Source organism: Gymnoscopelus braueri, assembly GCF_963280865.1.
Source record: "Gymnoscopelus braueri genome assembly, chromosome: 6".
Lineage (NCBI taxonomy): Eukaryota > Metazoa > Chordata > Actinopteri > Myctophiformes > Myctophidae > Gymnoscopelus > Gymnoscopelus braueri.
Genome location: NC_137607.1, coordinates 3099342 through 3113443, shown reverse-complemented (window position 1 = coordinate 3113443; position 14102 = coordinate 3099342). Strand labels below are relative to the sequence as shown.

The 14102-nt window shown below is 41.1% G+C and overlaps 1 protein-coding gene across 1 annotated transcript; it reads left to right on the top strand.

Annotated features, from left to right (window-relative positions):
* Nucleotides 1-7870: 7870 nt before the first annotated feature.
* On the top strand, nt 7871-12880 carry LOC308086405 (chemerin-like receptor 1; the record flags this gene model as incomplete). Its single annotated transcript, XM_080429926.1, has 2 exons — nt 7871-8768; nt 12849-12880. 2 exons carry the CDS (start codon nt 7871-7873, stop codon nt 12878-12880), a joined length of 930 nt encoding a protein of 309 aa, XP_080286052.1.
* Between the last annotated feature and the right edge of the window lie 1222 nt (nt 12881-14102).

Below are 14102 nucleotides of genomic sequence, written 5' to 3'. Positions count from 1 at the left end.
GGCCTACAAGTACAGAATTATGTTAGAACCACGATATGAGGGCACCATAATATATATAAGGCAACTTTACACCACATACCTCAGGTTAGGTGAGGTTTGGGCCCTAACACCTGGCCTACAAACAGCCTCTTGGCCTCTGATCTGATCCTCAACACTGAAGCAGAGAGGAGGGCGCCTGAGGAACATAGGACCATTAACAATAAATACAAAACAACAGTAAACAACAGTTTAAAAGCAAAACAACAATCCATTGCCTACCTTGCTCAGACAAGACAGGGCCTAAAGAGAGCCAAGAATGAATGAATGAATGAGCACCAGGCTTTATAGGGGAGGGGCTTATGACTACTTACACCTGAGTAATTGGGGCATGGCCACAGAAGCCTGAAGGGAGACAGGTCTCCCTTTTGCATAGATTGTGCATTACGTTCACCCCTTCACACACATTCACACACACATTCACACACCGATGGTGGAGGAAACCATGCAAGGCACCAACCTGCTCATCGGGAGCAATTAGGGGTTCAGCGTTGTCGCTGAGGGCGAGGTCTGCATCAGTCGAGACCCTCCTCTGAGAGGACCCCATGATGCAATGCCCCACCATAGCCAGCTGCAGCGTATAGAAAGCAGAAGTTCAGTATTGCCTCACATTGACACACTCTACAGCAGGCCCCAGAGCTCAAGTGCACTGTTGCCCAATGTTGACAGGCCAAGGCCAAGTTCAGAAGACAGTATGCCCAGAGCTATGATGCTAACAGATGAAGCCATCAGCACGCTGATGCTAACAGATGACGAGATATTAGAACATGTGTTGGCCTGGCCACCATAAATGCTGGACACGCGGTCTCCACTCTTAATGCAGAAAGAGCAAATGTAGAAAGACATATCGAGGAACTAGGAGAAACAGTCGCTACTCTTAATGCAGAAAGGGAGAATGTGGAGATAAATATTGAGGAGTTAGGAGGAACAATGAGAGAAAGACAGCGTCAGAGGGCAGTGATAGAAATCAGTGACGATAAAGGAGAGGAGGTAGAGGAGTTGCAGCAGGAGAGAAACGAGCACAGTGAGGGGGAATTAGAGGAACAGGGTTCAGATTTGGATGACATGACCCTGGACGACCTGACCCTCCGGCAGCGACAGATAATACGAATAATGAGGCAGATTGAATCACCGGATAGAGCCCATCATTCCCCTGCCAGCATAAGAGAAGAGTATGAGGTGACCACCCCAGAACTGGGAAGTACCTCCCCCTCGCACCCACAACACCCCCGAGAGGATGGGATGTGAACAGCCCATCTTACAGCCCACCTTATTCCCCCTCTAGCCCATACTATTCACCTTATTCCCCCTCTATTCCAACGCCTGAGACACCACCAGATGAGGAAGACCATCCAAGCACTCAGATCCGTAGTTTAACCGACGTGGAGGATGCTATGAATCATCCTCCTTTAGGCATGGACTGACTGGGACCATTGGGGTGGGAGTTTGGAAAAGGAGCTATGGGGATTTTTGTATATAGGCTTTTTAGTGGGAGAAATATGTGAAAAAGTTGTTCACTTCCGGCAGAAAGTGTGAAATTTTGCACCTAGGGGTATTTTTGGGCGCTGAATTCAAAAATTGCCGGATCCAAGAAGTCAGACTAAAGCGTCTGACTTATTAATTAGATAATTAGCATATTTGCTGCAAATATGCTAATTATCTAATTAATTATGCACAATACAAAAATGTACATGGCAGAAATAGGATTCTACATGTTACATTTATTTCTCATTAACTTGTTTATTTAATCTGTCCTACTCTGTTCTTCTTGGAAGCATTGTCCTGAACAGAAACACAAAGTTCTGTGCATGGTAGATTAGCCGCAAAACATTTGCATTTTCCAGCACACCGTTTTTTACACATGCATTTGATCAGCTCTCGACACCCTTTAGACGCCACCTCTGCCATCACCGTCCAAAATGGACACCAGCCATCGTCCTAACTTTTCACCCATCCCCAATCTGCAGGTGAAGGAATCTCTGGGTTGGCAATTTGGGACTGTCCCCAGATTTGACCAGCTTGAAATACTGCTCTCTTCACATGACGAAGTGCCTCCTTTGTGGGTGGAATATTTTCCACTTTGCGATTTCCATGAGCAAATAGCTGCTTGCGTGCCTCGTTCACTTTCTTCCCCCGCTGGTAGGCGTGCCAGGCATGTAGCAACATTCGCGAATCAGCCTCTTCATGTGTATGTACATGGTTGAAGTTGAGAAACATCAGAAGGGGGGCTTCTTCATAGGTTGTGAGAAGTGTTTTCCCATCTGGAACAACCATTGTTTCTAGAGCAGCAGAATAATGTCTTTTTGTTGGAATCTACTCGAAGGAAGCTACTCCAGTTTCGTGGCACGGATGTCTGTTCAGTCACATGGAGTGGTATGCCGATGCCACGACCAAGCCTGGTTCCTTCCTTACGTGTCCCACACCACATCAACACGCATCACAGACTCCTCATTCAACTTTCGTGCAATGTACGGAAGGAACTGTTTGTGTGTTGCAAGGATCGTCTACGGTACGTACGGTACGGTACGGTACGGTACGGTACGGTACGGTACAGTACAGTACAGTACAGTAGAGTACAGTAGAGTACAGTAGAGTACAGTACAGTACAGTACAGTACAGTACAGTAGAGTAGAGTACAGTACAGTACAGACCGTACAGTACAGACCGTACAGTACAGTACAGTACAGTAGAGTACAGTCCAGACCGTACAGTACATTACAGTACAGTACAGTACGTACAGTACAGACCGTACAGTACAGTACAGTACAGTACAGTACAGTACAGTACGTACAGTACAGTACAGTACAGTACAGTACAGTACAGTACAGTACAGTACGTACAGTACAGTACAGTACAGTACGTACAGTACAGTACCGTACCGTACCGTACCGTACAGTACGAACTGCGCATGCGTCGCATGTGCCCGTGTGTGTGCGCACACGCTGGCTCTGTGTGTGCGCGCACGAGACGACTCGCGCTAAACGTTGCGTGTGTGTGTGTGTGTGTGTGTGTGTTTGCGACGGGACCCGGGGGGTTCCGCGACGGGGGGGTGTGTGGGGGGTTGCCCGTTGGGGGGGGTGACCGCGGGGGGTGCCGCGGGGGGACCTGCGGGGGGACCGCGCTACAGGACGTGCAATAACCTTCACCGGGTATGGTCTAGTTCTCAGTAATTACAACAATTCCGCCATCACCTTTCACAATAGCGTTCTGCTGTTCATGCATCTGATCGTGTGCCAAAGCAGAGAACTTGTGCAATGACAAAGTTCCCCTTGACAAATTCACGATGGGTATCTGGGGAATCATTTGGAAGTTCCTGATGGTCCGTTACATGCACTGTCAACCATCTAATATGCTATTTTTGAAGAATGAGTTTTGCTACACAAATATTAAATAAGTGTGAACCCAGTAATATGATCTCATGTGAAAGAATACCCCTGAAAACATAGGTAGAGACACCAACATCATGAGGCTCAGATGAAGCACTTTGGAGTAACACTGGTTTCAATCAAATTTGCCATAAAAACAGACCGTAATCTGCTAAATTAATCTACAGAAACTGAAAATGTCAAAGTATTGCTGCATTACAATTTGGATTTCATCAAAACAAACTTGTTTCACATTGAAAAGTGATGAGGTGTCAAAGATTGGAATACAAAACCTAATTGAACCAATGGCGGCCATCTTTAATTCTCATTTTACGACCAGATCCCATGGGAAAAGTGCTTGGATCCGGCAAAATTTGAAATCGGCATACTTCAAACATGCCATATGCAAATTTTCACACTTTCTGCCGGAAGTGAACAACTGAGCCTTTTTTTGTTACATATTTCCCTCACTATTTATGAAATAATAATTGGTCAAGTGTTTGATATTTTCCACATCTATGATAGATGTAGATCTATTAACGCATGTAAACTTGAAACTGGTTCAGTAAACAGTAGTCCAAAGTAAACTCAAACTGGAGACTGGAGGGTTAATAATATGCAGTAAGAGAGTTGGAGAGTGAGAGTTGCGAAAGAGATGAGGAAAGTACCCAGTAGTACAGTATGAGGAACTAGTAGAGCGAACAACAGGACATTACAAGACAGGGCGTTGTGCCAAGCAGAGAGCAAGTGAGAACCAGGAGTAGAAATACTTAAGCTGAAGTAGAAATACTTTAGGTCAAACATAAGTGGAGGAACATTCATTATGATTAATTATGGTGCTAATTATTATCTAAAAGATGAGATGATCACTGAAACAGAAAGGAAAGGTAGTGTAAAGAATGGAACAAGGAAAGTAGAAGGAAAAGGTATTACATAGAAGTAAAAAGGCCACATAGGCATATTAATTGTTAACTAAGTATTATTAATAAATAATAAGGGAGACAATTAGTTTAAAGAGATGAAGAATGCAATATGATGAAAAAGGTGTAGTGATGCATGATAGCCCTTAGTTGAGGCACTGGGAAGGAATCCATGTAAATATTGTGTGAGTATAAGTATTATAGGGTTATTCATGAAGGATACAGGGACCAGTGTAAATATACTACAAGTATTATAGGGTTGTGGGCGCACTGTAGACAGCCTACCATGGTCTATGGTACGTAGTAAAGAAAAAGGTTACTTGTCTAGATTGGTTAGCTGGCGATAATCAAACTGGATTAGATAACATAGGAGGGAGAGTGGGAAAGTTGAGGGATGATCTGTATGCTGGTTATGTATGCTGTAGGATGGTTGAAATACCTGTGGAAAATCCATGAGTGAGAAAGATAGTATACCCCCGCTGTAAAAGGGGAGCGATCTGCCACGTACAGATCAGGGGCTTAAATTCATATCATTTTACACCAATGACCTGCACCCAGCAGGAGACAACGAGTGGATGATGTAATAGCTATTGTGGCTATAGTGAATATTGTAATAACTTTCCCTGTTGACACTGCCAGTTGGAAACAGACTGAACGCAACCATATCGTGGATGCTGTGACAGAATTCTGAGAAGACGCACCAGGGGTGTGGCAGTGTGCCCATTAATAGAAAACATACATCGTCATTGCAAGTCAGCTGGGTGGAGAAAGAAAGATATTAATTACCAGTAAACATCACTCCCATAAGGGGACGGATTAATATCAGGATAGGTCAGAGAGCATAGTGGGAGGGCCAAGTGGCCCCTTATAAACTAGTGCACATAGAGAGATCTGGACTCTTTGCGCGTTAGAGTAGATTACCTAGAAGTCTGTCAGAGTAGTTTTACCATATTACCCAATATAGGGACATCGTTCCTTTTTGTGCTATTATGGCAGTAAAATGCTCTGAGTGACAGATAGGGTAGAAGAATTAGCCAATAACTTAGTGAGTGACTAGGATAAGAGTCCCCAATCTGGTGACAAGGATAAATAGGGGTTTTCACCACTTTTTGGCCTATTACTAGGTTGTATGCAGGCGAGAGAAAGATTGATCACCTTATTTCTCACTATGCTCTAAAATAGACAATAGACAGAAGGATTATGGATTGTTGTACATATGCTGAAATTAAATACATTAATTCAATGATTAAAGCAGTGTGATCAGACAGGCTGAGATACCATCACTGAGCTGAAGACAGCAGAAACAAACCTGCAACTGAATCTCTCAAGACCGTTTCAAGCCAGTGTAAGTGATGCTGTTGAATAATAATCCATGACAATAATACCGTATGCTGACCTGTATAATACATAGTGGACTAATAATACATGTATAATACATAGTGGACTAATAATACATGTATAATACATAGTGGACTAATAATACATGTATAACACATAGTGGACTAATAATACATGTATAATACATAGTGGACTAATAATACATGTATAACACATAGTGGACTAATAATACATGTATAACACATAGTGGACTATGCATTTGGTTTGAGTGTCTATGTTTTGAACGATGTCTATCGTTATAAAATGATTAGTGTGTTGTTAAATGAAGCAAAGTTGTATACATTAATGTTGTGATAATGTAATCTTGTAAAAAAAACATAATAATTATAGAAATAATAATAATCTGCTTTGGTCTAACATCTGCCTTTCACACTTTAAATCTCTCTCTCTCTCTCTCTCTCTCTCTCACACTCACACTCACACTCACACACACACACACACACACACACACACACACACACACACACACACACACACACACACACACACACACACCTATTAGTTAGGTGTGAACAGGCAGCAAGGTGTTTCCAGAGTTCATCACAGCAGAAGAGGGCTCACACGTTGCTCTGTGTTATCTGTGAGTATATTACTGTTATATCACTATTATATTACTATTATATCACTATTATATATATATATATACATATATTATATATATTATACTATTATTATTACACTATTATTAGGCTACTATTATATCACCATGATTACTAATAGCTCTGTTGAACTGAGAGTTGAATCTAATGCAGAGATACATGGCTGTACATTTAAACAGCATTTTGTTCAAGTTAAGCTGCTGACTTTGAATACATTAAAACTAGTTTTTACACAAGGATCTCCAGCAATGTTTTCACCTTGTTGTAGATTTATCATTTCAACAATATATTTTATTCACTATTATTATTAGTCACACTCTTCTAACCACTGCATGTCTCTCTCTGCACAAATGACTTGTGTGTTTGTGTTCTTATGGTGTGTGTTGTGTGTCTATGAACCTGTTAAACCGGGTCATAATTACAGATATCTTCATAATATGTTGGTGATAAACATAATATATATTCCTCTCCTCGTTACTCGGGCCAACCTGGTTGATTGTGTGTTTTTCAGTCTCACATCAACATGTCATTTCAAAATATAATAATGATACAGATCAGTGATGGAAAAGGCTTCCAAACTGGCCCAATCTCTACTCTGTGGGAGTGGGAGCCCCCACCAGGGAGCTAGCTTTACAGACCACTGGACCGACACTGAACAAACACGTGTTTTCAGTGTACTGTGATGTGCTTTTCATTTACAATGTGTTTTTACAATTCACTGAAAGTTATGATTATATAATTTAACTAGAAAGTACTGTTCCTGAAGAAACAGTGAGGGATCGCTAAGAATGTTGATGGTATTGAGTATTAGCCAATCACAGCACGTCCTGCAAAGCTTAGCCTATGGGCGTGTTTTCCACAGCATGGCGTCACAGCGAAAGACACATTTTCAGTTTGTAGCTAAAGGTATGAAGGACTAGTTAGCCGTCAAAAAACGGCCGGAATAATAATAATAATGAAAAGTTGGGCGGTGAAACCGCCCCTATAAGTGAGGTTTGGATATTTGTACAATTTTGTACAATTTTATTTGTACAATTTGTACAATGCACCGTGATTGGCCAATCACAGTCTATTCAGTACTGTGATTGGCCAGTGTCACATGACACATGTGCATAGCCCTATATAAGAAACCATAACTTGAAAAAAAAACATACTTTTGTTTTTTTCAAGTTATGGTTTCTTCCATCATAAAGAGTGTTTCAATAAATGTATTTATTTTTTGTACATGATCGGTTGACTCCATTCAGTATTGTGATTAGCTAGCAAGACACCGCCCACTTCACACAGGGTGTGATTTTTTATTGCAAAATGCATTTACAATACACTTTTCTCCTGCCCTGGATGATGTTATAAAAAGTTTTTATGTGGTGTCTAATACATTTTCTGTATAGTTTTTTGCATACCTTAATGTAATGTGAGAAACTGTAGGGTAAAGAGCCTTATGTTTACAGCCCAAAATGTGCAACTGATACAAATTCATCCCTGAGGATATGACAAAAATGTACTTACATACACATCAATGTGCATTTCCCTTTCCATATAGGAGTGCACCATGGCATCCGTGACGTCACCTTCACCTACCATTGACTACTACAATGACACTGTTCCTTATGTCCACAATCCTACACCACGTTGCATTAGCAATCCATGGTGCGTCACCGTGCTTGTGATACGTGTGATCATCTTCCTGCTCGGGGTTGTGGGCAACGGCCTGGTCATCTGGGTCATTGGCTTCAAGATGAAGCAGAAGACGGTGACCACAACATGGTACCTCAGCCTGGCCGTCTCCGACTTCATCTTCTGCACAACGCTGCCTTTCACCTTCCATGCAATACTAGCATCAGGATCTTGGATCTTTGGACTTTTCATGTGCAAGTTCATCTCCTTTGTCTTGTACCTCAACATGTTCAGTAGCATTTTCCTGATGGTTGTCATCAGTGCTGACCGTTGTGTGGGTGTTGTGTTTGTATTTTGGGCCCGAAACAATCGTACGCTGAAAAGGGCAACGCTTACAGTGGTCGTTGCCTGGCTCCTTGCTATGGCGCTGAGCATTCCCTCCTTAGTGGTAAATGACATTATATCAGACAATAACCAGGCTACTTATTGCTACGACAATTATGGAAAGCTACCTGGCAGCTCTACAGGTGTCCCTGTCTTTCGCTTTGTTCTAGGCTTTGTATTCCCTCTGGTCATCATCATTGTGTGTTCTTCTATTATCATTGTAAGGCTACGGAACAACAGGATGGCCAGGACCGCCATGCCCTTCAAAGTCATGACTGCCGTGATTGTCACATTTGTCATCTGTTGGCTCCCCTTCCACATCTTTAGATTACTAGACATCAACCTCTTTCACGACACATTTATTAACATTGGACTGGATATATCAGTGACTCTTTTAAGCGCAAACAGTTGCATCAACCCGTTCCTCTATGCGTTCATGGGCAAATTAGGCAAGCAGAATCCAAGGAGCTATTTAAAAAAAATCGTTTCAAAAATTGAAAATGCTTTCAATGAAGAAAAAAAGATCCATGTGACAGATGTTCCCATGTCCACCACCCAGAGACAAACAGGACTTTAGTCTATGCTAGTCTAGGATGGCTCAAGTTACTCATGGTAAAGATACTCAGAGGATCAGTGGGTCTGGTCTTTAAGATACTCAGAGGAACAGTGGGTCTGGTCTTCAAGATACTCAGAGGAACAGTGTCCAGATACTGTAGATACCTGTTGAACTACTTCTCTAGAGTGAGTGATGTCCATGGTCATAACCAAAATGTGTCTCAAAAATGTGTAAACATGCATCTAATACGCTGCCACCAAAATGTGGAAGGACCTACTGAAATACATAAAGGTTCTCGACTCCTTTTAAACTCAAAACAAACCTAAAATAATTCCTGTCCTGAAATACAAGTGAACATTTAACTCCTTGAACATCTTGATAGTAGAATCCTCTGCCCCCCCCCCGGCCCCACCCCTCCTTTCTCTGTAAATATACCTTTATGATTCTATTGAGCTTTACAGTATTCCTTTATGTTTTGTTGTGTCTATTGTATTGTATATTATCATGTATTACTGATGAATTGAGTACAAAGTACCACAATGGAAACAAGACCCTCTGGCTTTTTGTGTTATCTCTGAGGACCCGTAGAGTTACTACAGGGGGTCCACACATTTTTTTTTACATTAGACTTGAACCCTAGCGTCTCTATTCTGAGGAGAACTTTAGCCAGAAATAGCAGATCTACAAGCTCTGTGAGCCTGTAGATCGGCTATTTTTGGCAAAGAGGTAAATAGGTGTAGAGGGAAAAAAGAGCAGACCAAGTTAAAAAGAAAAAGTTTAATCTGAAACACAATTTTGTACATTATAGTGGGGGGTCCCTGCTTCATCTCTCTCTCATTTATAGGGGGTCCTTGGACTGAAAAAACATTGAAGACCCCTGATCTATGGCCTTAGAGAAGCTGTGTTTATTGTGAAGAGGAAGGTGTGAGACACCAACCCAGATTTGGCACAAACAAGGGGTTGAATTATGTGGAATGCCCTACCAACAGTAGTAAAGGAGTGTAAAACCCTACTCACTTTCAAAACGGCCCTAAAAGATCACCTTCAGGAGGCTGACATTCTGGCCCCTGTAAAACTACCCCCCCCCCCCCCCTCGAACTGTTTACTGTACATTTTGTTTAGTTTTTCTTACCTTTAAAATGTTTATATGATGTTCTGCATAGTAGTGTATATCTGTCAGTCATTTAATGTCCATGAATTGAGTACATGCATGAGAACCCCAATTGAAACAAGCCAGTAGGCTTTTCTGAGCTTTTCAATCCTATTCAGTTGACCTTGTATTGTGAACTGTAATTCCATGTGATTTTTTTCTCTGCAAACTTCTATATAAAGTATTCAATCAATCAATGAAAAACCAGACTCAACAATACAGATGAGCTTAAAGGTTTCATGACGTTCAGTTTTACCACACATTAAAAGTCTTTGTCATGGTCCTTCAAAACGTGTATAGAAAGTTTTAACAAAAAAATCCACTCCATTGAGCCATGGCAGGTGTTTTTCTCTCACATTTCTAAAGCCTTTTCAACTGCAATGAAAAAATAAATCTTTGCCTGCGGGTGTCGCTGGTGAGGGATTTTGCCTGTCAATCATCGCCTCTGCGATGATTGAGGAAAGGATAGGGGCGAGGAGGAGAGTGAGCGGGATTAATCGGCTGTGACCTCACTGCCGAAGGGCCAAGCTCAGATTACTTTTCAGCCTAATTATTCAGAAAACCCCAGACCACAGAAAATCCACTGAATGTTCAAAGTTCTGATTTTTTGGGTGTAATTGAGGTCATAAAACCCCCCAAAAAACATAAAAATCACACCCTGTGTGAAGTGGGCGGTGTCTTGCTAGCTAATCACAATACTGAATGGAGTCAACCAATCATGTACAAAAGATAAATACATGTATTGAAACACTCTTTATGATGGACGAAACCATAACTTTAAAAAAACAAATTTATGTTTTTTTTTAAGTTATGGTTTCTTATATAGGGCTATGCACATGTGTCATGTGACACTGGCCAATCGCAGTCCTGAATAGATTGTAATTGGCCAATCACAGCGCAGGATAATTGTACAAATTTCCAAACCTCACTTATAGGGTCGGTTTCACTGCTCAAGATAATTGTACAAATTTCCAAACCTCACTTATAGGGGCGGTTTCACCGCCCAAAAAATAAAAAAAAGTTAAAATGAATGTCATAGAACTTTTAAGGCTGCTATCAAAGCATACTTTACACATGGTAGACATTTCTGTATCATAAATCCTTTTTTGGGCAGTGAAACCGCCCCTATATGTGAGGTTTGGATATTTGCACCCCCCAATCCTGCGCTGTGATTGGCCACCAGTGTACCCCCCTAACCCTGCACCGTGATTGGCCAATCACAGTCTATTCAGCACTGTGATTGGCTAGTGAAACATGACACATGTGCATAGCCCTATAAATAGGACTATGCACTTAAAAATAACACATTTATGTTTTTTGGTACAATGGTTGGTCCACAATATGACTTGTCTTTAAGTGAACTTCCATCACTGTGATGACCACTGTGACCACACCGCCCACTTCACACTGGGTGTGATTTTTTGTTTGTTTGTGGTCTTATGTAATATTCTAATATTTTGAGATATGGATTATTTTATTTTCATGAGCTGTATGAGCCATAATCATCAAGATTAAAACAACAAAAACAGTTTGAAATATTTCACTTTATGCACATATTAGAATATGAAAGTTTCACTTTTTGAATGATATTATGACATTTCACACTGTTCTAAACATAACAACAGACTTTGTGTTGCATAATGAAAGGTTGGTATTGTTTATTATGTTTGGTTGTAATCAACTTTGACGTACAAATCATTTTATAAGACTTTATCCCCACTATGTCTCTGAGGTCACTGTATGACATCATCATATATGAGGTCACTGTATGACATCATCATATATGAGGTCATCCGCTGTATGATGTTGTCATCATCATCATCATCATCATCATCATCATCATCATCACTGCTCAGACAGACAGACAGACAGACAGACAGTAGGGGTGTGCCGATATATCGTCCCGCGATATATCGCGATACGTTTTCGTGGCGATATGTATCGTTTTGGAAAAAAAAAATATTGTTTTGAAAAACTTCTTACATTTTTTTTAAATAATAATAATCAGGCATGCAAACAGCCCCGAGGTGAAAAGGGTGACAACATGTTTTATTTTTTTGGGTCACACTATTGCCCTATTTGGATTAAAAACGGCTATTGTAGCTGAAAAGCTACAAGTTTGCATGTCTGAGCAAAAACAGAATTATTTGTTTGCATTTGCTTTTTTTCTCCCCCATATATTTTCATAATAAAAAAGTGTGTATCGTATCGTATCGAAATAGTATCGAAGTTGTGAGCCAAATATCGTATCGTTTCGTGAAATTAGTGTATCGGCACACCCCTAACAGACAGACAGACAGACAGACAGACAGACAGCTACACAATATACAACAGGTTGTGATTGAATAATTGACTATATATATACACAATATATATATGACAACAGTGACATCTGGTGGTGATACATGACCACAGCACATGCGGAAGATTTCCTATTCATTTGAATTACTGGCTTTTAAAAATAATAATTCATCTCCCAGTACAACAGCATCAGACTGTGGTTGTACTGGTCAGCTCCCAGTACAACAGTATCAGACTGTGGTTGTACTGGTCAGCGCCCAGGTTTTAATGTGTTGCTGAAAAGGAGAATTCGTGCTCAGCAAACCTCGCCATGGCAAATAATAGAGGTGGTGCCATGGCTTTGCACTTTTTCTGTGTTTAGACACCCTGGTGGTGTTTTCATGGGCAATGGTGTCTTCTGTGACTATATTGAGTTTTTTTCCTGGAGGCTGAGACCTTGAGAGTCAAACGTTCTGATAAAAAAACTGCGATTTACTGACGCAATACAATCATACCCTCCCCCTCATTATCATAACACAACAGGTGTGGGCTTGGCTAAGAAAAAGCATGTGTAGCAACGCAGCAACGTAGCAACAGAGGGGGGAGGGGGGCGTGGGGAAAGGTAAACACACAGAGGGACAGACAGAGGGAGAAAGAGAGAGAGAACAGAACCAGCAGCAAAACTCACCACTACTGCAACAGATGAATGAAAGATCAGTACTTCCATAATGCATGGTGTTCACGTTCACGTTCATAATGCATGGTGTTCACGATTCTACTTTACAGTATTCATTTATGTTCCTTTATGTGCCATTGCCTGTAAGAGCTAACTGCGCTATGTCTTATGCCCAGTGCAATCTTACGCTCTCTCCCTCTCTGCCCATGGAAGAGTTGTCCAAGTTGTCTGACATTGATTGCCTTGGAATCAAATATTTGATACACAGAATTATCACTCACACGTTGCTGGTTATAGAGAACTTTAAATTACAGCAATCGCTTGTGTTCTGGATTAATTAAACTGAATGGTCTAGTGTGGTTATGGCAAACGCAGATCAAACAACATTTTATTTGTCTTTGATAAGCTTAACTGGCAACTGCTGATAAAAACATTTATTGACACAATTAACAGTCACACTTTTGTGGATAACAGCAAAATTGTAATGACAATCACATTCACAATCACTTAATTCAGAAGTGCTGTGCTGTTCAAACTTGGACACCACCCAGCACCCGGCATCCAACGTTTGCATCATAAGCTCTAGCCTTTCATTGCCTTAGATCAAATAATCCAGCGTAGTGATAGTTCAGGTAGGCGCGGAAAGACTATAAAAGTCAAAGCCTACCCCCCCCCCCCCCCCAACAGTTAACTGTACATATTTGTTTATATGATGTTTTACATAGTATATGTGTCTGTCATTAAATGTTTCTATGAATTGAGTAGAAAGGACCCCAATGGAAACAAGTCATAGTGCTTTCTTGGGTTTAAAATCCTCTTTTTTATGTAATTTCCTGTGCTTTTATTTTGTAAACTGCTAATAAAGTATGCAATCAATCAATCAATCAATCAATCAATCAGGCAGGAGGTTAGCCCCCCCCCCCCCCCCATTCATTCATTCAGCGTTCAACTCACTCAGCTCCTTCATTCCCATTGGCTAACAAGCTAACTATACGCCCTCAATCTAACGGTCTTTATAAGCAGATCACTGTTCATACTGCATGTTCAGCATTTGGTCACAGCTGTTCCTACGCTGTCTGTTAAACTCCCTCCACCTCCCCAGCATCCTCCTCTACCATTTA